This window comes from Olea europaea, chromosome 15 (genome assembly GCF_002742605.1).
Source record: "Olea europaea var. sylvestris chromosome 15, O_europaea_v1, whole genome shotgun sequence".
In the NCBI taxonomy this organism is placed as follows: domain Eukaryota; kingdom Viridiplantae; phylum Streptophyta; class Magnoliopsida; order Lamiales; family Oleaceae; genus Olea; species Olea europaea.
The window spans coordinates 11,356,654-11,383,603 of NC_036251.1; the positions used below are offsets into that span (position 1 = coordinate 11,356,654).

Here is a 26,950-nt window from a genome sequence, read left to right on the forward strand (position 1 = left end):
CGTGGATATTTTATTATAGAACAAAATATTGGAGACTCATCGAAAGATTCCATATGAATAACTATCTGAGTCTCAGTGGTTAATCTCTAACATTCGGTAGTGAGATTGGTCCTTTTGACTTGAGGTCGTCATAGTACCTTATTTGAGGACGGTCATGCTTTGACGGTGTTGGATGTTGCCAAGGACCGCTAATATAGCATCGTTCAGGTATAACAAGAATCATATGAAGGTTGTGAATGATCAATAGATGATTCGTCACTCTTAGATACTAAGAGATTATGATCTGCGTTTCATTCAATTAAGTCGATAACGAAATCCTTGGCCAAGGTGTATTCATAAGTCGAAAAGAAGTTTTCGACATATATTGACTTAATAGTGGAATGAAAGATATGATTGATAATCAAGATTGACATACTTCCATATCTTGTAATTGATCGGATTATATTGACGAAGGGATTATAGTTTCATGGTAAACGAACTAGTTTAGTTTTGTCATACTACGTGGTATTTTTCGTCACATGTATTGCCCTGACACATTGCTAGATGTCAATCTGGTACGGCGAGTGTTATTGGTGATAAATTAAAATGATATTTTAATTTATCAATTTTGATTAGATCAAAATAATATTTCACGTCCTCAGATATCGTGATCGGGAACCTAATGGATCACACACAAAAGAGAATTGGAAGATTGTAACTTGTCAATTAATTAATTTAACAATCGTTTGATAAATTAATTAATTGTATTAGTTATTTATATGCCCAAATTAATTAATTGGATTAATTAATTCACAGACTAGATTTAATTAAATGGATTAATTAAATTTTGGACCGAGTCAGGCCAAGCCCGTGTGGACTTATATAAATAACTTATTAGGATTTATAATTTGGGAGTGAATTCATTATTCTTGCTAGCACAAGAAGAAAGCCTCAATCCTGCAATCTTGTTTTCTGTGTGGATCACTGTTGGAGGCTGGATAATTGGACAGCTGTGGGTGACTGATCCATGTTGCTGGAACAAAGATATGACAAAAGAGTTTGCAAATCTTGTAAAAGGTACATCTTTATCACAATTTCTATCTAAACACAAAGACGATTCTTAGTGGGAATCAAAAATTGTTTTAATTTTTTGTTGTGCATGTTAAGTAGATCCCCAACATACCATACCACAGCACCCCAACCAACAAAATCCCCAAACCAGCCACCGCTATCTGCATATTCAATAAACCACAAATCAACCTCCAACACCTAGGGATGTCAATTGGGCCGAGCCAGCTAGGCTCGTGAAAAAGGGGCTCGAGCTCGTGAAATCACGAGCCCGTGCACGAGCCGAGCAGGCCTCGCCCGTAGGCGAGCCGCTCGTGGGTGGCTCGTTTGGATGAGCCACGAGCCGTTCAGTGACCGTTTTGGTCACTAAACTTTTGTTCAGTGACCAAAAGGTCACTAAACTTTTTTTTCTTTCTTTTTTTCCCCCCATTTTTTTTACTATAAATACCCCCTTCCCCCAGAATTTTTTTTCATATCAATCTCTTCTAAGATTACAACTCTCTCAACTCTCTTTTATTATATCAATTATCGAGTTTTTACTCTCTAGTGCTGCAAAATATACAATATCAATTCAATTTTTCCAGTTTATTAGTTACAATTTCAATTCATCCAATTCTCAATTCTCACAATCTCATTACATTTATATTCATCTAGTCAAGATTTCATCATAAACAATCACAGAAATGGATCAACGTTCATTTGTTGAAAGCTTGTTCGATACAGGATGTGAGCCATTGCCACATCATGGAGAATCACCTAGTACGCCGCAAAGTCAATTTCCAAATGAATTTGCCGGTTTAAATGACATACCGATACCTGAAGATATTCACATTCACGGTCAGGGAAGCCACATTCCAATTGATTTGGATGATATTAACGTTCCCGAAGCGGAACATGAAGATGAAGATCAGCAATTAAATATCCTAGATGTGAGGAGAAAGAGAAAGGCCAAAAAACAAGCAAAATGCTGGGCTCACTTTAAGTTGATTTCAACGGGAAAAGTCGTTGATGGCCTTGCAGAATCTAAAGTAGTATGTAAATACTGCCAACAAAGATTGACATGGCAAAAAGGAATTGGTACCACTCATCTCAACCGCCACTACAAATCATGTGCAGTTAGACATGGACTTCTTCCAGCTGGTCAAACACAATTACAATTTGGCAGTCTAGGCGTCGGTTCTACAACTTCACCCCTATCCACGTGGGTGTATTTGGAGGACGAGACTCGAATTGGAATGGTCAAATTTGTTGCCGCCACTGAGTTGCCTCTGGCTATTGCAGACAACCAACACTTCGTCTCGTTCGTGAAAGAATATCTACAACCGAGGTACGTTGGGGTAAGTCGAAATACTCTTCGTGCCGATACAATAAATTATTTCAATAATTCAAAACAACAATTAATTATGGATTTGCAACAATATGGGGGTGTTATATCCTTAACTTCTGATATATGGGAAGGGGTTAATAAAAGAGCATATATAGTTGCAACCGCACACTATATAGACCCACTTTGGTGCATGCATAATAAAATTATTTCTTTTAGAATTATTGAATTTCCTCACAATGCTAATAATATATATAATGCTATTGTCAGTATTGTTAGAGAATATCATTGTAAGAGTAAAATTCAATCTTTTACTTTTGATAATGCTAGCGTTAATAAGGTAGTCGTTGATAAATTGTGTAGGACACTTCAACCTGATTTTGGTGGGTATTTGTTTCATATTCATTGTGTGTGTCATATCTTGAATTTAATTGTGCAAGATGATTTAAAACATATAAAGGATGAACTTCAAAGGATTAGGAATGCATTAGTTTATATTACGATCTCTCCTAGTAGAAAACAAGAATTTGAAGATTTTTGTGCCGAACTAGAGGTGATGACTGCTAAAACATTTGATAGCGACGTATGTCATAGATGGAACTCTATATACTTGCTATTAAAATCATGTGAAGGTTTCAAAAATTTAATAACTGACTTTTATAATAATAGACATGTTAGAAGTGATGATGATGGTATGTTAAATGAATCCGATTGGATTTTAGCTTTGAAAGTTAAACGATTTTTGACATCTTTTTATGAGACCACAAGATTTTATCCGGCGTTTATTATCCCACAAGTTGTATGGTGCTTGAACGCCTTTATATAATTGCAAGAACATTCCATAAATATAAAAATGATCCTGTTTTTAGTGAAATTTTAATTGCTATGGAATTAAAGTTTAGAAAATATTGGGAAGAACTGCTTATATTATTTCCTTTAGCATGCGCAATGGACCCCCGATATAATATTTCGGGAACTAAATACATAATTGATCAAATCAATAAAGTTTTAATACTTGATACACCTATCGCCTATAAGAATTTAGAGCAAATATTATGTGGAATGTATGATTTATATGCGGAAAGAATGGGTGCAAATGTTAGTCGGGTACCCTCTGCTGCACCTACTCCTTCTGCTGAAATTGAAGAAGATGCTGCGGAAATAATGAATTTATTTCAGAGCATTGATACATTTAGATATGATGCAACTGCAATGTATTCATCTAGTGCCATGTCGTCTATATCTGCATCTCATCAAACATCGGCTGAAACTCAAAATGCGATGCCTACCGAATTAATTGATTATTTCAATCATAATATGCCAACAGACAAAAATTAAAAAAACTTCAGAAGAATTAATTGAATTCTGATGAAAGAATGAAAGACGTTGGCCAATTATTTCTGCAATTGCGAAAGATCTATTGACACCTCCGGTTAGCACTATTGCTTCGGAGTCTGCTTTTAGTGCAGGTAAAAGGGTTTTGACTAATGTCAGGAGCCGACTGAAAGAAGATGTTTTGGAAGCGTTAATGTGTGTGAAGGATTGGTAGGACGCTCATTTTCGATTACAAGATAAATACGCTGAAATTGCATGTCGTCAGGTAAGTGATATTTGATTTAATTATAGTAATCAAATTTTTTTATTTTTTAATCGTTAAATTTAATTTTCTTTAAAAAATTGTACACATTACAACAAGTTGTTCGTGTACAATTTTTAACTCCCCCTACTTAAAATTGATGTAGCCGGTCCCAAGTCCGGATAAAGGAGGAGGGTTTACATTTTATTAACTTTAAAAAGAAATCAAAAAATATATTTTTTATAAATGTATTTCAAAAAATAATTCGTTTTCATTATATAAATATTTTATACTTTATAAAAAATATTACAAATTACAATATGATATAAATAAAAAAAATAAAAATTTATTTTCGTTAAATTATTTGTATTTTTTAACACTTTTTATTTTTAAAACTCTATTCTTTATTAACTTTAAAAAGAAATCAAAAAAAATATTTTTCGTAAATGTATTTCAAAAAATAATTCGTTTTCATTAGATAAACATTTTATACCTTATAAAAAGTATTACAAATTACAATATGATATAAATAAAAAAAATAAAAATTTATTTTCGTTAAATTATTTGTATTTTTTAACACTTTTTATTTTTAAAACTCTATTCTTTATTTTATAAAAAAAAAAATAGGCGAGCCCACGAGCCGAATCTCGGCTCGGCCCACGAGCTCGTGGGCCAAGCCGAGCCGAGCTCGCCCAATTTCAACGAGCCGAGCCCGAGCTCGGCTCGCCATGAGCACGAGCCAAGCTCGTGGCATTAAGCAGCTCGGCCCATTGCCAACCCTACCAACACTGGCCACCACAAAATCAGAAAAAGAAAAGAGAAACGAGAAAACCTGATTTTGCTCAGTCACGACTGGAGGAACTGATCGTCGCTACAGGCGACGATTGGCCCATCGACTCTGCCACCTTATTATACTAGCGGTACTTGGAGAAGTAGATTGCTGCTTTGGAGAATGTGAGCATTACCGATACCATCATCTATGCATGCGACCGTCATCCTATCAAGTTTGACGTCGGATTGTTGTGTTGTGCGTGTGTGAGAGTGAGTGAGAGACGATGGTGGTTGGTTGGGTCTGTTGAATTGGGAGGATTCTTAGGGTTTGGGTAGGTGTAGTTGTTAGTTGGGGGATAGATATATAATTACATATGTTTTTCAAAATTAAAAATAATTATAACATTTCAAAAATAATAATCATAACATTATTTTTGTGTAAATAAATTTTAGATTTGATTTTTGAAGTTGAATCTTCAAAAATCTGGTGGGTGGATTTTTTTTATATTTTTTTTTACTTATTTTATCGATGGCATGAGGTTCGTGGATGTTTCTCTTAGAAATTTACCATGTTATATATATTGTTCATCTTTATTTAATTTGGCAATACATTATATCTTGTAGAACACAAATATGTTAAGTTGTTCCATCAGAACTGTGTGTAAAACTGTCTGTAAGAAGTCCTGATTGACTGGCGTATTTCGGATAAAAGGTATAATTGAGACAAATTGATTAATTAACTAGGTTTCAGTACTTACAAAATTGAAGATGAAGAATAAATAAATAAAATTATATTCATAAGTGTCTAGTTCCATTCAATATTGCATTCAAGCACATGAATAAAAATTCAAGAACGATCACAAGAAAAGCATAAACAAAAATCTAATTATCTATCTAAACTTATTTTGATTAAACGAATAAAAACAATTGATCCCCAAAAATATATGTCTACAGAAAATACATAAAATTTCTGGATCAATTTTCTGTAGTACATTCATTCATCCAAACGCTGTTTCTGGAAAGGAATCTGACTTTCTACTTTGTGTTGATCACCAAGAACCTGGAAATTCTGGCGAATGTAAAGGGTGAAATCTGAGTAAGTCTCCAGTAACGCGGGCTGGTTTAAGTTGAAGTCGACTGTAATGGTGCGCCCATTGCTGTTGCATTGGCTGAAGGCGCCGCCCCTGGATGTGATCCCACTGGTTTTCTTGCCGCCCTTTATCTCGCCTTCATAGTGCCTCCGCATGTGGCCACCCAAAGCTTGGCCAGTGGTAAAAGTCTGGTTACAGACGTGGCATTTGTGAATCCTACCGCTTGGGTTGAGATAAGAGATATTAGAGGTGCTGGTGCAGTGGTGGCGAACTGAGACCGATCACGGTGGCTGGTTTTGTGGCCGCCGAGTGCTTGGTACGACGAAAAGGACTTGCCGCACACACTACAAATGTACGGCATATTCTGGTCCGGCGGAGAAGAGACAATAACAGGAGAAAGGGTTCCATTGATTTCTTGTCATCATCGGAGGAGGCTAAAGCGGCTGTTCTTTCACTAGTGGTAGTGACTGCGGTGGTGGCGAGATTTAGTACATCTTTTATGAGTTCAACGACGGCGGCAGCACTGGTGGCTGGAATAGTGTGCCAACTCCGATTGTCCTGAGATAGCATCAAGAGGGCAAGTGCTGCTTCTTCTTCAATCTCCGTTGGTTCGTGGTTTCTTTTCTTGCTAGATTGAGAACAAAGAGTGTCAAACTCGTTGGTTTGAAGGCCCGCCATGGCTGAATTTATGGCTTCACTGTGTGTATTCTGTGTACGAGTGTGGAATTTATGGACTGAGTAAGAGAGAGAGAGAATTAGAGTGACGGATTCTGGAGTTAGTGTTTAGGGTTTATGTGGAAAGGCGTGGGATTTTATAATTAGAGTAGACTACTAAGGAATTAATTGATGCCATTAAGTGACTTTTTACAATTTAATAAGAACAATCCTAAGTTGATCAGAATCCTAGTAAAATCGAATCATGTTCCTATTTACAAGCTTTCTTGGACACATGTTACATGTTAACTACTGCTCTTATTAGGGACCTTAACAAATCTTTTCTTTGCAACAGAATCTATTGCTCGAACCGGAAATTTAGGCCCCTTATCACTCTGGTAAATTTTCGAGGACGTTCTTACATGTATATCAAGATATAATGGATTACATACTTTATCATTGGACATTTTAAAATACAGTGAATTTTTAACTACACATCATTTTTTGGCACACTTTCTGAATTTCCTTATCTTGACAAATACCATAATCCAATTTTCAATTGCAATTTTTTTTTTTTTACATATGTAAATAAGTTAAAAAATATTGCATAGGGTATGTTAACGTCAATATTCGCCGCATCATAATAGCTCTTGATTGGTATAGGTTAAAATCTTATTTTAATTTCAACTTAAAATCAACAATTAATTTTAACTGCACATTTCATAAAATCCATAACTTTTTCATCAAATATTTTATAAACTTTTAAAGTCTGATTTTAATCCACAAGAAATGGGGGCTAGATATATAAAATGATTAAATGAATAGATTGGATGAATACATTTAGCCCATTTATGGTGCCATTTTTTATGACTCATGTTTTTTAAACTCATTTTTAACCACATATTTCATGAGATCCTCAACATTATCAACTTTTTCATCATAACATTAACTTTTACTAGAATGCCGTAGCTAACCTGACCATTGAAAGAACTTGTGATTTTTAGCAAAACTAATCGGGGCTTAAAATGCCCTCTTCGTTGCATGGCTGAAAATACGTTCACATTTATGCAATGCTTCTATTTAGTTGTATTAGTTTTCTAATATTTGGAAATATTATTGATATAGAATGTAGTGTAAAATACGAACAGTAAAATCAAAAATAATATTAAGATCGAGTAAATTACCTAATAGATCTCAATTACACATTGCAAATGGAGAAAACTATATTTTGATACGTTTGAGTTGTATGTCGAAAAACAATAAGCATGTTCGACGATCCCAAGTTTGTTTGTTGTTACAAGATGATAAAGATTTATGGAGTTACTCTAGTTTTTGTAAAGTACTCAACACTTTAGTATTTATTTTTCCTTGTCCATGCTACGAATATAGTTATGAGTGAAAATAATTATTGTTCAAATGATCGAGACGATCGTTGATAGTCTATTTTCTACTAATTTTTTTCTCTCATTAATTTGCTAAAAAAACTCACATATTTATCTAATAATTCATACACATATATGAAAACAAGCAAAAATCAGGCAACATAGGATTAACAATTTCAACCGAAACTCAAACTAAAGAAAGAAGTGTAGATTACTTCAGTGTGCTTAGTGGAGATATTCTGCCAAGTTTTGCCTCCAGAAACACGTTTTTGCCCTTCCTTGCACACTGCAGATTCGGTTTTAATATATATAAGAATTTTGGTGTGGGAGAATTGTAGGAGGAGGAATGCAAAAACGCTGCTTTGGCTCTTCTTGCACAGCATTATACTTCTGTAGAATAGAGTAATTTCGAGAACTTGGTAGAAAAACTCAACACGTGCACATACGTAAGTGGCATTTGTTTCAAGCCAACAATTGTGCTAGTTTGCAAAATATTCATACCATATGTTGATTTCTGATTAATCTTTAATCTTATGATGTTCCAGAGTGCAATTACTCCGTCTCTTTTTTTGTTTCGTCTAGATAATTTCACAGGGAAACAGCTCATGTAACAGAGCTGGTCCTGAGACACCCAGGTCGAACAAAGAAACAAGAGCCAACCTCCACCTCGACAGTCAGCGCTTCTAAATCTGGAAAGCGTGGTGAAAAGAAGCGATAGTTTCAATCACAAACATGTCATGTCTATTTCTTTTAACTATTGAGGAGAGGCATATGAAGGAAGATTCCACTAATCAAGCTAAGGAGCAAAAATCAGCCACCACAAATCAAGCCAAGAATCAAAACCAGCAAGATAGCCAATAATCATACCTATAACAGTCAATCAATTTTTTGTAAATGTTATTTTGGTATAACCATGAAATTAGCCTGCTACTTTTATATATGCAAAATGTTGGCTAATTTCCTATAATAGAGATTGGAGATTTTGTATTTAAACGTACTCAAGTCATTGTAAAAAGTAGGTTGTAAAGTCTGTCATTTTTACAGAGAAATAAAACACTGCTCTAATTTTCATCAGTTGCGAATTTCCATCATGGTATCAGAGCTGCCATTCTCTCACGAGAGTTTGATCCCCATTTTATCTAACTCCACTCAAAATCCTTCATCCCCAACTGATATCCCCTTGATTGCTCTCAACGTTTCAGCAAAAATCAATAACAAACTTACTCCCTCAACGTTCCCACAGTGGCGTGCCCAATTTGAAGCTTTTCTAATTGGGTATGACCTCCTCAACTACGTCACTGGAGAAAAACCTTGCCCCCATCAAACTGACCAACCCTCATCCTCCCTTCAAAAAACGCACTGGGTAAGGCAGGATAAACTAATCCTAAGTACTATCCTAGCATCCACTGTGACGACCATCACCCCTCTCATTTTGTTTGCCAAAACTTCTCAGAAAGCGTGCAAAAATTAAACACCCTATATGCTAGCAAATCTCGAACCAGGGCAATGCAACTCAAAGAGGAAATAACACTAATGAAATGGGGCAATCAAACCATCCAGGAATACCTGCATATAGTGAAGTCTATTGCTGATGAAATAGCACTCATTGATCATCCAATTTCAGATGATGATCTCACTTTATACATTCTCAATGGTCTCGGCTCTGATTATCGGCACCCATTAGAGCTCGGGAAAAATCCCTCACCTTTGAGGAACTACATGATTTGCTCATAGGCCATGAGACATACCTGCGTCGTCTTGAAGTCTCAACACAACAGCTACTAGCCACGGCCAACTACACGAATCGGCGTCCAGGTTCTTCCTCTTCATCTGGAAGCAACGACAACTCCTCTTGGGTCCAAATAAGCAACATATCTTTAAAGGGTCCGTGGCCCAATCACGCCCAGATAGTTGGCCACGTGATAACAGGAAGCAAAATAACTTGGGCCGGTACAACGGCCAACGATGCTTCCAGCCTAAATGTCAACTTTGTGACCAATTGGGTCACATTGCAAAGCAGTGTCCGCGAGTGACTTTTCCCGAAGCTACTGCAAATTGTGTTTCCACCTCTCAACAGCAGAAAACTAAGTGGCTCATTGATTCTGCTGCTTCACATAATATTATGGGTGATTTGGCAAACCTCTCAATGCACTCGAAATATGGTGGGACAGATGAAGTTGTAATAGGCGATGGTTCAGGTTTGTGTGTATCACACATTGGTTCTTTGGTATTTCAATCACCAACACGTACCTTTCATTTAAATGATACACTTTGTGTTCCAAGTATCCGCAAAAATTTGATTTCCGTTCATCACTTTACTACTCAAAATAATGTTTTTCCTTGAATTACACCCTGTTCGTGTGATACCCGCAAGTGTACGGGATCGTTGATAAGTAATAATAAGTTAGTTAAGAGTTATCGTCCCATAGAGAATAAATTTAATTCAAGTTTACTAGTTTCGTATGGAATTCTAGTTATGAAAACAAAATAAATATTTTGATTTGATTTAAACTAAACTAATCTAAGAAAACAATAAAAATTGGGGTTTTATCAAATTATGGAGGATTGTATTGAATTTTGACTCCACCCATTGCTATTTATTTCAATTCTTGATTCGTAATCTAATTTCTTTCACGAGTTCTTGACAATCGATAATACTAATATGTTAAATGTTCTTTTCCAAGATACACCAACCTATGATTAACACGACCCGATCCTATTCCTAGTCCGAATTCATATGAAAATCATGCATTTAGTTTAAGTTATCAATATGATTGCATGTATGATAGATATTATTCCTAATCCTAACTATACATGTTAATTTTGCCATGTTCTAGACTCGTTGTGAGTATTCCTACACTACAACAAGCAACTAACTATTCAATTGATGGTCAAACAATTCAATAGTGCAATGGGAATGCAAAATTAATCAAGTAACACACGAATTAAGCTAAATACTTATTTTGAATTAAAATAAATAAATATTAGGGTTCATCTCATCCAATACAATGAAAAACTAGCCTATCATATTAATATATAATTTACAAGAAGAATAATAGAAACATATCACCCGAATCATGAAAAAATACAAAAGATGTTGATCTTTACGTCCAAAGTTGAATTCTTCAAAATTTGATGTAATTAAACTTCAATTCCTTGTTATGGCTTGATCTTCTCTCTCAAAATATAGCAATTAGCCCCTTGTTTTTGATGGATTTGATGAAACTATTGTGTATGAAGAGGTAAGAGAGAGACCCTTTCATTGCTGTCCATCTTGTATTTATATGATGAAACTAGGTCAAAATTCACGTCCAAATTGTCTTCTAAAAGAGTTTGAATCAAATAAGGAAAGTTGCCTTCGCGCGCACATAATTTTGTCTTTGCACAGTTTTCAGTATTTTGATCATAACTTTCTCTTTCAATGTTCGATTCAGGTGATTCAATGTGCATTGGAAAGCTAATTAAAATATCTACAATTCTTCTAGAAATACAATTTTTCCAATTCAAACATTATCCATCCGAAAAATGGGTCTCAATTTGACCAAAAATCTTGAAAATATCCTATATCATTGGAAGTCAATTTATGTTAATATTCTAATTATATCCCTTTCCTTTTTGACTTAAATTTGCATTTAATTGACTCCTATCAATCTTCAAAGTATCTTTTGTGGTTCAAATCAACCATTAAATATTTACACTTTGGTCCCCATACTTTGAATTTGCTTCATTTAGACATTTTCCGTTCTTTTTTCCAATTTTTCTTTAAAACATGAACTTTTCCTAATAAAAGCAATAAATAACAAATCAGGCACTAATCCATTTAAAGAATAACAAAATATCATCATTTAAGATCCCAAATAAGTGTAGAAACTACACTTATCACACCCCACTTATTTTCTTGTCAAGGATCAAACCACGGGGGCGACTTTACTCAAAGGTGCATGTGAAAATGGTGTTTACATGCTCCCAGACTCCCTGACGGACTCTCCTTAAAAAATGGTTGCAAATGTACATGAGTGAACATAGATTGATGGGTGGCAGAGGCTTGAACATCCATCTCAAAAAGTTGTTCATTATCTTATCAAATCTTTTTCCCTTCCAATAAAAAAAGACCAAGTGTCTCACATTTTTATTTCTTGTTCAATGAATAAAGCACACTAGCAACCATTTCGTGCCACTAGTTTAAAAAGCAATGCACCCCTTGATCTCATCTACACTGACGTTTGGGGTCCCACACATACAATTGGTATCGATGGTTCTATATATTATTTGATTTTGGTCGACCATTTTACCAAATATGTGTGGTTCTACCATTTAACAAAAAAATCCGATGCAAGCACCATTTTTCCACAGTTTAAAAATCTTGTGGAAAATCGCTTTCAAAAAAGAATTAAAAGTCTCTATTCCGATAATGGTGGTGAATTTGTGGCACTCAAAAATTATCTTTCATTTCATGGAATTAGCCACTATACCACGGCACCCCATACACCACAACAAAAGGGGGTCTCCGAACGTCATCACCATCATCTTGTTGAAAGAGGATTAACCTTATTACAAGATGCTTCTCTATCCCTATCATATTGGTCCCATGCTTTTGAAATGGTTGCTTATCTTATTGACCGACAACCAACACAATTGTTAAAAAATAAATCACCATTTGAAGCCTTACTTCAACAAACACCAAATTATCTCAAGTTAAGAACAGTTGGTTGCCTCTGTTTTCCTCTAATCCGGCCCTACAACTCAAATAAACTCCGGCCTAAACCCATCCCATGCCTATTCTTAGGCTATTCCCAAACCTAAAATGCATTCAAATGCCTTGATATGAACACAAAACGTACGTATCTCTCTCGTCATATTATCTTCGATGAAACCAAAAGTCCCATCACTAAATCCTTGCCATCTATGCTGCCTATGTCGATGATTCCCGTGCCACAACCACTGTCAATACAGTTTGAGAGCTAACCACCTTCTGCTGCACCCTCAAGTAATTTCCCTAATTTCTCTCTTCAAAATATTCCCAATTTGAACTCAATTTCTTTGATCACACCACACCAGTCGCACACAAGTGAGTCCACTCATTCAAGTCCCTTACTCACCATGGATAAACAAACTCCTTGTACAGAAATCACCGAGTCCGTAGTCAATAACCCACCTCCTGAGATAACCCGAACTCACACCATGACCACTCGGTCCATGAACAACATCTACAAGCCGAAACAGTTAAATTTAGTCACAAAACATCCTATTCAACCAACCATTGAACCAAACTGTGTGAGTCAAGCACTCCGTGAACCAAAATGGAGACATGCTATGTCTGAAGAACTCACGGCATTGATGAGGCATGGTACGTGGGACTTAGTTCCTCCTCCTACACACTGCAAACCAGTAGGCTGTAAATGGGTATTTCGAGTTAAGAGGAAAGCTGATGGGTCTATTGATCGTTTTAAATCAAAACTTGTGGCCAAAGGGTACAACCAACACCCTGACTTAGATTATAAAGAGACATTTAGTCCGGTTGTAAAGCAGGCAACAATAAGAATTGTCTTGACTATTACTATCATGCAAGGGTGGATTTTAAGACAATTTGATGTCAACAATGCATTCTTACATGGGATGTTGACTGAAAATGTTTATATAGTTCAACCTCCGGGGTTCAAGGATACATCTAAGCCTAACCATGTCTGCAAGTTACACAAGGCCATCTATGGCCTAAAACAAGCACCAAGGGCCTGGTATTCGACCCTCAAGAAAACCATTACAGAGCTTGAGTTTATGAATTCTAAAGCAAATTCTTCATTATTTTTATATAGAACCAGCTCGGTTACATGTTTTTTACTGGTATATGTGGAAGACTTAGTCATAACTGTCAGTGATACTCAATTTGTTGCTTCAGTAATCACAAAACTTGGACACTGTTTCTCTTTGAAAGATATGGGACAGCTAAATTTTTTCCTGGGGATTGAAGTTATACCTACTAAATCTGATCTCTTCTTGTCTCAGCATAAATACATTAGAGATATCCTGTCCAAAAGTAATATGATTGGTGCAAAAGATGCATCCACACCATTATCAACCACTACATCCCTCAAACTCATTGATGGAACCAGCTCTGTTGACAACACAGAATTTAGGAGTGTTATAGGTGCTCTTCAATAACTATCTCTTACAAGGCCAGACATTTCATTTGCGGTGAATAAACTCTCTCAATTCATGCATAAACCCACTGCAACTCATTAGACGGTTGTGAAGAGGCTCCTTCGTTACTTGAAACAAACAAATTTTCATGGAATTCACATCAGAAAATTCAGTTTGTCAACTCTTACCACATACATCGATGCAGATTGGGTAGGGAACTTTGATGATAGAACTTCAAGCTCTGCTTATATATGTTTCCTTGGCACAAATTCAATTTCTTGGAGCTCAAAAAAACAAAGGGCAGTTGCTCGATCATCAACTGAGGTCGAGTACAAAGCCCTTGCAAATGCGGCCTCTGAAACCATTTGGCTCCTTCAGTTATTTCAAGAACTTGGCCACCCTATATCATCCACACTAAAGCTACTTTGTGATAACTTGGGTGCCACACAACTGAGTTTCAATCCAGTATACCACTCTCGAATGAAGCACATTCAAATTGATCTACACTTTGTGCGTGATATAGTTTAGAAAGGAACGTTCCAAGTTCATCATGTAAATACACAGGACCGGCTTGTAGATATTCTAACAAAACCATTATCAAAGCAACGTAAGGAACAACTGAGAAACAAGATGGGTCTTGCCAATGGCAGCCCAATCTTGCGAGGGCGTATGAAGGAAGATTCCACTAATCAAGCCAAGGAGCAAAAATCAGCCACCACAAATCAAGCCAAGAATCAAAACTAGCAAGATAGCCAATAATCATGCCTACAACAGTCAATCAATTTTCTGTAAATGTTATTTTTGTATAACCATGAAATTAGTCTGCTACTTTTATATATGCAAAACGTTGGCTAATTTCCTAGAATAGAGATCGGAGATTTTGTATTTAAACGTACGCTAGTCATTGTAAAAAGTAGGTTGTAAAGTCTGTCATTTTTACAGAGAAATAAAACACTGCTCTAATTTTCATCAGTTGCTCTTGTTGAATTTCCATCAAGGCAATCCAGTTTGCAATCTCCCAACTCATCTTTCTCATCTAGCATCCTTTCTGTTCTTCAACTGGTTTTAATTTTTCGCTGAGATTTCTCTGGGACTTGTAATTTACATTTGCAACATTAGTTAAAAATCCATGAAGAAGGATATTATTATTATTATTATTATTATTATTATTATTATTATTATTATTATTATTATTATTATTATTATTATTATTATTATTATTATTATTATTATAGTGGAAAATAATGATATAGTTGTATTTTCATTGAAATAATTCACTGTTTAGTAGTTTATAAGGACATATTTACTAAATTTAAGGAAGTTGAGGACCTATAACGGGATAAGCATAAATTGAAGGACTCATTGCTATTTTACCCAATATTGATTTTTTTCATTTTTAAGTGCTACGGAGGTTTCATACCAAAATTTAGGGCCGAGTGCGGTTCGATTCAGTTCTAAATAGAACCAAACTGGACTCGAAATTTTCGAATATTTAGTAAGTGGAACCGTTGGATTCAAATTTAATTATGGAATCGTTCAGGTTTTGTTCCATTCAGTTCCCCAATTTCGTAATATAATTAATTCTTTTAATATTTACAAAGTTACATTAATTCAACTAATGACATGTTCAATCTTAACTCTTACAAAATAATATAGTCAAATCTGATGTGTCTTTTACGTCTCTCTTTACTGAGTTCTCCATAGAATCAAATTTTTCGATTCTCAATTCAAATATTTCATCGGGTATTTAACTTAAGAAAAATCACTCGATTTGATACCGATTAATTTTGGTTCATGAGTTTTGCCCAGCCTTATCAAAATTGGTTAAGCTCTATTTGGTTTAATTAAAATATAAATCAAACTCAATAATTAAATTATTTTGTGAGATTCATAATTTTTAAACACATATTTCATCAAAATTTTCAAAAATTTGGATTTTATCTAAACAAAAGAAGGTTATATATCATAACCCAAATTTGCAACTTCAATTAGTTATATAATCGTATAACTGCTTGTTTGGATAAATTTATAAGTTCATCAAAACATTGATTTTAATCATATGTTCACCACTGCCATCAACTTATTGTCTAAACATTTCATGAGACTCAATACTCCATTGAGAAATGTGACAAATTTACCCTCAATATTTTTTAGCATAATCCGTAATCAATCTTTCAATTATGTAGCAAACTTGTAACTCCCTCTATTTTGGCCATTAAATGACATATTTGATCTCCATGATTGAGCGTTTTTATGATTTTTTAATTTTTTTTCCGATTCTCCAATGAAAAATTGCTAAGTGTAGTCTAGAAATGCTTTTTTGTCATTGACTTTGGCCACATAGCATGATTGTTAAATAAATAAATATAAAAGAAAGTAGTAAAATAGCAAAAAATAAAATAAAAAATTGCACATAATAGTCATATAACTTTTCAAAACCCACTTGACTTTCGTAGCATTTTATTCCCTAACTTATTTTGCATGAGATGTGAACTCTCAACCAATTAAATACATTTTGGTTCCTCAAAAGACAGTTTTCACGATAGATAGTATAGCATTTGACTCCGTTGTTTTGGTTTCATCCTCATCTTTTCATTTTTTTTCCACAACTTTTGACTATGATTGATAACTTGCCAAGGAAGAGGATGAATTTTTATTTTTATTTTTTAATAATTTTCTTGTAATAGTTGAATACAACAATGTATTTGTCTTTTTTATCTAACTTGCTTTATTTTTAATCATTTACAAGGACCACTATATAGGGGCGAACCCACATGGGGTCATGTGGGGTCAAATGACCTCACAATTTTTTGGAATTTTTTTTCTAAATTTTTAATTTTTAACCTAACAACTACTCTCGCCAATTGCCAAACCCAATTTCCCAATAGTAGCCCGCATTTGTGAAAAGCCAAAATCTAATCACTATATCCATATCCATAATCCCATTCCCATAATCCATTTACTCATTTACCCAAATCCAATCGAACTTATATAATGAGTTCCAACATTCCCAAATCAAATCCCATTTTCCCAAATTGCCAAACGTGAGTCGTGACTCATTTTTTCCATTTTCCAGTTTTCTTTTTGCCATCGGCCCTCCGTCGGGCCGTCCCTTAGCGGCTCAACCCTTACTGCTACTCGACTACAGACTACCTTGAAATTTTTCATTTTTGACCCTACAGTTCAAAATGTCTATGTCTGCCTCTACCACTATACTAAGAACCATAAAAGTATAAACTGAAGGACTCATTTGTAAAGATAATACACATAATTTTATTTTTTTTAATATAGAAAATTAAAATTAATGTATATGTAACTAATGAGGAGGGTGGGGTCTTTATTTTGGAAGCTTCTTTTAATAACTTATAACTCATCAATAACTAGACTTATTAAAGAGGATAAAACTATTGGATATCATATCCAATCTTACATGTTAACACATAACCACACTAGTATACTTAACTTCAACTTAAATTATTATATATAAAAAAAAATTGCATTAAAGCACCCTTTGTTTAAAATAGCAAGTTAGAATCAAACTTTTGAAAAAAATGCAAATTGATCTTCAACCTTTCTAATTAGCTGCATATTGAGTCCTCAACAATGGCAACAAATCCAATCATTAACAATCATAATGTCTTTCTTTAAATCTGTGGGAATCGTCCAAGTTGATTCGTAAGAATAATATGGACATCTATATATTTAGCCCCAGTTTGGTTTAATTAAAAATCAAAAGTTTAATTGATTTTTATAATAGTTGATGCAATATGTGATTAAAAATGAGTTTGAAAAATTTGATTGTCAAACATGAAATTAGTTTCTATCATTATAGACTCATAGTGTAACTATAATATATAAATGGAGGACCAATTAGCTAATAATTATCACGTGGCTAACTTGATTTATCAAGAAAGTAATGACGTGGCAGTTGAATCCTCTGTTTAGAGTTTTATTACTAGTAAATTAATGAGAGTTATGAAAAATCCACGAGAATTGGTAGACTATTTTAGGGATTTTTGAGCGAGTGTGTGAGACTGACAGATTGAGTGTGCTATTTTTTTACTGTATTTCCGGGTTAGGTGGAGTCGACCTGAAAATTATTTCTTCCTTACATAATGAAATAGTAAACTAAACTATATTTTATCAAAGAGCTATTATCCTGTTTCGTTTCCATTTTATAAAACTTATTTTAAACAATACAATTAATGAAACCCACAACTTTTATGAACCTTTTCAATTACACATTTCATTGATTTTTATAAAACTCTACTAAAAAAATTGATTTTTAGACAAACCAACAGGAATTATGTGTTATTTCAACATAAAATACAATAAGAACAACACCAAGTAAAAAAACAGTTTTATAATGTTATTTTTTGAAACCAGAAGTACATATACTAGTTAGGTTAAAATGGAGACTTGTGAACGGGCATGACATTTATCCTTTGATAGGAGCTTTCTATCCTGGCGCTGGATATAATTTCTCAATATTTCGAGTATTTACATAAATACTCACACAAGCATATATAAAAGCAAATAAAAATCCTAATGACCAAATAAATAAAAAGTATAATCAATCGTAAATTTATTTTGATTAAATGAATACAGTAATCGATCTGAAGAGTTATAACTATTTCTTGCACCACCACCAACAAGAACAACAAGAATATTTCTCTAGGCAAAAAAAAAAAAAAAAAAAAAAGGGAACAACACCAGAAAACAATCATCCAAACGCTGTTTCCTCAAGGATTAGGACTTTCATCTTCTGGTAAGGCGGGGAGGTTCAAGTCGAAGTCGTGAACCACGTCGCCATTGCTGTTGCAGTGGCTGGAGGCGCCGCCGTCGGATGGGATCACATTGGTTTTCTTGCCGTTGATGATGACGCCTTCATAGTGCCGCCGCATGTGGCCACCCAAAGCCTGGCCAGTGGAAAAAGTCTTGTAACATTTGTTGTATTCGTGAATCCTACCGCTTGTGATTGCAGCTGTGGCGACGAATTGAGCCCTATCGCGGTGGCTCGTTTTGTGGCCGCCGAGTGCTTGGTACGAATTGAGCCCTATCGCGGGATTTACGTCTTCTCTGATTTCAGCGGCGGCTTGACTGATGGTTGGACTAGTAGCGGTGGCGAACTGAGAACAATCACTGTGACTTGTTAGGTGGACTCGACTTGAAAATTATTTCTTCCTTACATAATGAAATAGCAAACTAAACTATATTTTATCAATGAACTATTATCCTTGTTTTGTTTCCATTTTATAAAACTTATTTTCAACAATACAATTAACGTAACCCACAACTTTTATCAACCTTCTCAATTACACATTTCATTGATTTTTATAAAACTCTACTAAAAAATTGATTTTTTAGACAAACCAACAGGAATTATGTGTTATTTCAACATAAAATACAATAAGAACGACAGCAAGTAAAAAAACAGTTTTATAATGTTACTTTTTGAAACCAGAAGTACATATACTTGTGAATGGGCATAGATGACATTTATCCTTTGATAGGAGCTTTCTATCCTGGCGCTGGATATGAGTTCTCAATATTTCGAGTATTTACATAAAATACTCACACAAGCATATATAAAAGCAAATAAAAATCGTAATGAACAAATACATAAAAAGTTAAAATTATGTGTTGTATATATCAATCGTAAATTTATTTTGATTAAATGAATACACTAATCGATCTGAAGAGTTATAACTATTTTTTGCACCACCACCAACAAGAACCACAAAAATATTTCGTTAGAAAAAATACCAAAAAAATGAAAAAAGGAACAACACCATTACACCAGAAAACATTCAATTTATGTAAAACAGTTCATTCATCCAAACGCTGTTTCTTCAAGGATTAGGACTTTCATCGTCTGGTAAGGCAGGGAGGTTCAAGTCAAAGTCGTGAGCCAAGTGCCCGTTGCTGTTGCAGTGGCTGGAGGCGCCGACGTCGGATGTGATGACAGTGGTTTTCTTGCCGCTGCTGCTGATCACGCCTGCATAGTGCCGCCGCATGTGGCCACCCAGAGCCTGGCCAGTGGAAAAATTCTTGTAACATTTGTTGCATTCGTGAATCCTACCGCTTGGATTGAGATGAGAGACATTAGAGGCGTTGGTGATTGTAGTTGTGGCGGCGAATTGAGCCCTATCGCGGTGGCTGGTTTTGTGGCCGCCGAGTGCTTGGTACGAGAGAAAACACTTGCCGCACATGTCACATTCGTGCGACTCATGTTTCCGGTCCACCGAAGAGGCTATGACTGAAGGATAATAAAAGGGGTCCGTCGATTTCTTGTCATCACCGATGGAGGCTAAAGCGGACTTTGTTCTTTCACTAGTGCTAGCGACGGCGGGATTTTCGTCTTCTCTGATTTCAGCGGCGGCTTGACTGATGGTTGGACAAGTAGTGGTGGCGAACTGAGAACAATCACGGTGGCTTGTTTCGTGGCCACCGAGTGCTTGGTGGGACTCATGTTTCTGGGCCGGCGGAGGATAATTTTCAATACCATTCATGACATTGACGGAGGCTGAAGCATAGATTCCAATGGTGGTCGTTGGGGCCGGCTTCCTCCATTCCACCGTGTTGGCTGGACGGGTCCAGTAAGCATCGTCGCAGCGTGAAAGCTTAAGGAGGGCGAGGGCCGTGTACTCAACATCTGTTGGTTTACGATAAAAATGCGATCGCTTTCTTTTGTTGAATGATTTTAATCCTTCAGTAACCATATTCACTGTGTGAAAAAAAAGAAAAATGGATTTGTGGAAGAAAGGAAGGAAGGATTGATCTCAGACTTTGAGAAATATGGAGTGAGAAGTAAGAGAGTGGTTAAATATATTTATAGGGTTTTCAGGGGTTGGAGTGTACTTAGGACTGGGATTGATTGAATATGGTAAGAAATTCAAATCGTAATTCAGGAATACCGTTACGTACGCGGCATTATTTGATCAAATTTCCTTAATTGATATCTTTTTCTCTTCATTACAATCCTAACTAAATTTTCAATGGAACTCTGGTGTTCTTCGCATTTTGTAAATTAAATGGCCCCAAACTTTTTAATAACTAAATTACATTTTAATTGCATGAAAGATTCATAATCTTTACATATTATCACATTTATGTTTCAAACTTTTTTCATTGCATTCTTAATTTCAAACTAACTTAAATTATTTCTAATTATGCAGTCTCTCTAAAAATTTCTTTAACATACAGTAAAAGACTCATTTGTCATTTTAAAATAAGAAAAAATATTAGTAATAATGTAAAAATGCGATTAAATATTTGACCCTCATTTTAAAACAAATTAATAATATTTATTAATAGACACCATGATTAAGGACAATATTTTCTTATTAATAAAATGATAAAAATAGGAATGTAACGAAAAAAAAGTTAAGGATATAAATATGATAACGAATAAAGGTGAATGACTTTCAATGTATTTTAAATATAGCATGGATATAACCCAAATAAAAAATAACTGGATGCTATGTGATATCACAAAATTTATTTTGCCGATATAAGTTGAATCGGGATGCCTACAGGTTAAAGGAAAGCCAGTGAAGGATATGAGTAAGAAACAAAATTTTTCTACAGCTATTAAACACATCATTGTACTTGAATCTCGTGACTTATCTTATGTTAGTGTCTTTTAGGTGATGTAAATTGTTTGTTATAATGTGTCCGTTTATTTTTTGTAATGGAAAAAGTTCTTCCATATTTAAAAATTTTCAATTCATTTGTTCTTTTGATCTCTTGATATAATTCCAGAGGTTAGGCTCATGTCTTCCTCTGCTCTTACTTTGGTTTGACCATTAAAATAGGATCTGTATATCCAAACCTCCCCATCTGGTCGAGATTTAAGCTTCAATTTGATGATGTTTATGCTAAAGAAAAATTAATTTAAATGTGTCATTGTTGAGTAGTAAACTTGATTTTTGGACTAAATAATATGGGCTTAAGGATTTTGCTTATAGGCCCAAATCAATTAAAAGGCGTCATCACATTTCTAAAAGGTATTTTTTAAATATTAATTGCCATGATAAAATTATGAAAATTATAGTGGAGTGACTTACAGAAAATATAATATTCACAAGCAACATCATATGCATGGGGATGTGCCCGCAGAATTCAGTAGTAAAATCAAAGGTTTGCAGCCTTCTTCTACCGATGGATTGTAACCAAAATCTTGTTTGTAGTGTGTAGAAGGGGCTGAAGATTTGGAAGGTTGTCAATAAGACACCTGGGAAAGAATAGGATAATTAGTTGATGAGAAATCAACAAAAATGGATCAAAAGAAATATATCAAAATTATATAATTAGTCAAAGTCAATTTTGGTGGAGATTAAAATCAAATTTTAAGCAGATTTTGATTAAAAAATAAAATAAATTTGATGAAATGTGAGATCGAAGAGTTGCGAAGACACATGAAATATGTAATTAAAATTGATTGTTAATTTTGGTTTAAAATAATATATGAATTTTAATCAATATCAAATAGGTGTTGGTGACTGCAGTAATGGTGGCGAATTGAGACTGATCACGGTGACTGGTTTTGTGGCCGCCGAGTGCTTGGTATGAAGAACAAAGAGTGTCAAACTCATTGGTTTGAAGGCCCGCCATGGATGAATTTATGGCTTCATTGTGTGTATTTTGTGCATGTGTGTGGAATTTATGAAGGAAAGGACTGAGTCAGAGAGAGAATTAGAGTGAAGGAATCTGGAATGTGTTTACGGTTTATATAAGGTATGGGTTGTTGCAATTAGAGTAGACTAAGGAATTAATTAATGCCTTTAAGAGAGTTTTTACAAGTTAATATGTGTTTAGGGTTTATAGAGAGAGTAAGGTGTAGGATGTTGTAATTAGAGTAGACTAAGGAATTAATTAACTCCGTTATGTGAGGTTTTTACATGTTAACTAGTCACTGTCATGTGCGTTGCACGAATTTTATATTTATCATATTTTTATTAATATATGAATTTTAGTTTTTCGGAATGTTTTTGAAGCAATATCTAGAAATATTTTCATGATATAAGAAAATAATTACAAATTATTTTTATAATTGTATAACAGTATTGTGTCATCTGGAAAAAATATGCTTGTATATTTCATGCTTGAATAAGAAATATACGAGGTTATACAAACTATTTTCCTTGTATGCTTTGACAGTGTTGATATGATTGAGTTGAGTGTGAAGACTATATTTTTAAATTTAGTGTAATTCAATATTGAAAAATTGAAGAATGAGCACAAAATTATAAATCGACTTGCATATTCATATGCGTTCATATTTTGTGTTTCATAAATTTTAATATTTATTTTCTGCTTATGTTGAAAAAATAAAAATTTGAAAATTTTTTTGACATTCGTTTTGGTAAGTGAATGTACGGTGTTCTGCATTCTCGATATTTATAAGTGCAAAATCGACATATGAAAATACGGTAAGCTGCAAATACGTTAGGCAGTATATACGGTAAGCTACAAATGCGGTAATGTCCAAATATGGTAAGTTGCCTGCAAATACGGAAGGCAGCATATACGATAAGTTGCAAATACGGTAAACTGCATATACGGTAAGCTGTCTATAAATACGAAAAGCTGCATATACGGATTTATAATTTGTTATAAATGTATAAAATTTATAATATTGAATTTCTTAATTCTTGAGAACTAAATGTTTTGATTCAATATTGTCTTATTTTTATATAATTATTTTTTCGGGAATTAAAAAAAAAAAAAGACGGATGGTTATGTAATTGCTAATTTTTTCCCTGTGACTTTCCCATTTTAAAGCCATCCTAACAAACGAAAAGCATAGCTGACTAAATAAAATAGATTAAATGAGAAAAATAGTAAATACATTCATTATGATCTGTATTTTATACAAGTGAAAAATAGATATAAATCATATTAGAAACAATCTTTTAAGGTTTGAGGTAAAATATGAAAAACTAACTTAGATATTTTGCCAAGAATCCATGGTAAAAAACCATCTTCGAGAGAAATGTACATCTGAGAAAAGTAGAGAAAGCGGAGAGGAAAAGAAGAAGAAAAAATTACCGATAAAAAAGGACCATCTCTTCATACAGTGCGTAGAGAGTTGATCTCTCCGCAAGTAGAGATAATGTTTCCACTTTAGGTGGACTAAAACTTTTTTTGGGGACAACCTTTTTACCATGCCTTACTATCTATCGACTAAAATAATTAACCTACAAATGCATATTATCTTTCACATTGAGAGTTTATGTAAATAAATTAGAATTTTGATGGAGAATTGTTACATATATGAGATTACAATGAAATTAGATTTAGAGCTTGACGAGAGTTTTTGTATCCTGTATACATTATTTTCTAGTTTAAATGTGAAGATTATATTTCTAAATTTTGTATAATTCAATATTGAAAAATTGAAGATTGAGTACAAAGTTATAAATCGACTTGCATAATCATATGCGTTTATATTTTGTATTTCATATATTTTAATATTTATATTCTGCTTATGTTGGAAAAATAAAAATCTGAAATTTTTTTTTCTTTTTTACATTCGATTTGGTAAGTGAATGTACAGTGTTGTGCATTTTCGATATTTATAAGTACTAAACTCGGTATATGAAAATACAGTAGACAGCAAATACAGTCAACTGCAAATACGGTAAGTTGCCTGCAAATACGGTAGGCAGTATATACGGTAAGCTGCGAATACGGTAGGCAGTATATACGGATTTATAATATGTTATAAATATATAAAATTTATTTAATATTGAATTTCTTAAGTATGTTGCAATTCAATATTGTTTACTTTTTATATAATTGTATTTCCAAAAAAATTTAAAAAAAAAAAAAGAAAAAGAAAAAAGAAGAGTGGTAATGAAATTGCTAATTTTTTTCCAAGTGACTTTCCCATTTTAAAGTCATCCTAACAAATGAAAATCATTGCTCACTAAATAAAGTAGATTAAATAAGGAAAATAGCAAAGACGTTCATTATGATCTGTATTTTATACAAGCGACAAATAGATAGAAATCATATTAGAAACAATCTTTTAAGGTTTGAGGTAAAAGATGAAAAACTTAGATACATTTGTCAAGAATCCATGGTTAAAAAGCATCGAGAGGAATATACATATGAGAAAAGTAGGGAAAGCAGAGAGAAAAAAAAGAAAAAAATTATCGATAAAAAAGGATCATCGCATTGTGCGGAGAGAGTTGATCTCTCTGCAAGTAGAGATAAAGTTTCCACTTGGGGTGGATTAAAACATTTTTACCATGCCCTATTATCTATCGACTAAAATAATTAACCTACAAATGTATATTATCTTTCATATTGAGAATTTATGTGAATAAATTAGAATTTTGGTGGAGAATTGTTACATAAATGAGATTACAATGAAATTAGATTTAGAGCTTTACGTGAGTTTTTGTATCATGTATATATTGTTTCCTCGTTTAAAGACTTATTATATATTGCTCTCTCTTGAAAGAATCTCAATCGGCTGGATAGTGAAACTATTTTGTCGGGGAAGGAAGATTTTCCAATCGATTCAGTCAGAAAGGAAAGTCAGGTCAAAAGTAAGATCATTAGTGCTAGTAGTCTGATCGAATTGATGATTATTTTTCATGTAACGCAAGATTATTTAATAAACAATAATGATTAACATTAATTAGTTAGTAGTAAAATGTGCCTATATTAACAATGAGACATTATCATAAGCCATATAAGGTAAAAACACAAAGTAACAAACTTTTAAGAAAAATTTTACCATTTGCTCTGAAGGTAAGCCTTGCACTTTTGTGTTTGTGCAGAGAATTGGGAAATATAGTGTTGGAGTATTAAAAAAAATATGTTTTGTTATTGTATGATATATGGAACATAGTCTTGTATTTATGCTTGTCATGAGAACGGGATCTGTTAGACAAAGTTTTGTAAATCACTTTAGAAAACTTCCTACTCAATTTTGAGCAAATTATAAGCATGGACTAATTTTACATAGCAAAGATTATGCTTTTTAGAAAAAATTTTATCTCTCCAGTCATTTTGAGTTATAATTTTGTCTCTTTTTCTTCACTTTCTTTTTTAATGTTTTCCTCTTTTGCTTCTTTTCTTCATTTTTAGAGTATGATATTGTATAAATTTAGGTACATTGTAAAATCGAGCAATCTTACAAATCCAAGAAATGTTTAATTTGACTAGAAGCAAGATATGAATGAGTTTAAGATACATTAGTTTGGTAACTTGCTAGTAGAGTTCATGAGAAATTGTAACAAGACCGTAGAACAAATGTTAGTACTTAGAGTTTGAACAAGTAAATAAGTTTCATCAAAGTATCTAAAAGGATGATCGACTTGATTTCTCAATGAGTTTCAGCACAATATTAAAGTTTGGCTTGAACAATAAAAATATTAAGGTGCTTGAGAGATAAAATATGAATTGGACAAAAATTTTATAATTTGGTTGAGAGAGAAGAGTTTGAGAGAAAAAGAAATAGGATTGTAGGAGAGAAGAAAGATAAATGGCGTAAAGAAGTAAGGAAAAATAGATATTGCGTAAAGAAATGAAGAAAAGTAGGGAAAGTAGAGAATGATAAAAAAGAAAAAAAATTACTGATTAAAAAAAAAAAAAATTCTCTCCGCACTGTGCACTGTGTGAAGAATTTGTCAACTCTCCGCACATGATTCAACTCTCTCTGTACTATGTGGAGAGGTTTTTTTTGGCACATGGTTCGACTCTCTCCGCACTGTGCGAAGAGTTTTTTTATTTATTTATTTATTTATATACTTTGTACTATGCGAAGAGTTTGTCAACTCTCCGCACATGGTTTGCCATCTCTCTGCACTATGCGGAGGTTTTTTTTTTTTTTTTTTTTTAACTCCGCACATAGTTCAACTCTCTCCGCACTATGCAGAGAGGTTTTTTTTTCTCTTTGCACTTTTTTTACTCCGCACATGGTTCAACTCTCTTCACATTGTGCTACGGA

General features: G+C 33.8%; 2 protein-coding genes across 2 annotated transcripts; both read right to left on the bottom strand.

Moving 5' to 3' along the window:
* Positions 1-5,712: 5,712 nt before the first annotated feature.
* On the bottom strand, positions 5,713-6,487 carry LOC111411228 (zinc finger protein 1-like). The gene is made up of 2 exons (XM_023041781.1): positions 6,146-6,487; positions 5,713-5,997 (listed from the first exon to the last, which is right to left on the bottom strand). Exons 1-2 carry the CDS (start codon positions 6,485-6,487, stop codon positions 5,713-5,715), a joined length of 627 nt encoding a protein of 208 aa, XP_022897549.1.
* A 13,186-nt stretch (positions 6,488-19,673) lies between these two features.
* Positions 19,674-20,769, bottom strand: LOC111410981 (zinc finger protein 1-like). The gene has a single exon (XM_023041567.1). The coding sequence runs from the start codon at positions 20,703-20,705 to the stop codon at positions 19,836-19,838; it is 870 nt and encodes a 289-aa protein (XP_022897335.1). The 5' UTR covers positions 20,706-20,769; the 3' UTR covers positions 19,674-19,835.
* Positions 20,770-26,950: the final 6,181 nt, after the last annotated feature.

Excerpts from the sequence above, each read along its gene's own strand:
- LOC111410981 (XM_023041567.1), bottom strand. The coding sequence starts at position 20,705 with ATGGTTACTGAAGGATTAAAATCATTCAACAAAAGAAAGCGATCGCAT.
- LOC111411228 (XM_023041781.1), bottom strand. The coding sequence starts at position 6,487 with ATGGCGGGCCTTCAAACCAACGAGTTTGACACTCTTTGTTCTCAATCT. Across the intron at positions 5,998-6,145 it reads GTACATTTGTAGTGTGTGCG|ACTTTTACCACTGGCCAAGC; the intron begins GCAAGTCCTTTT and ends GTCTGTAACCAG.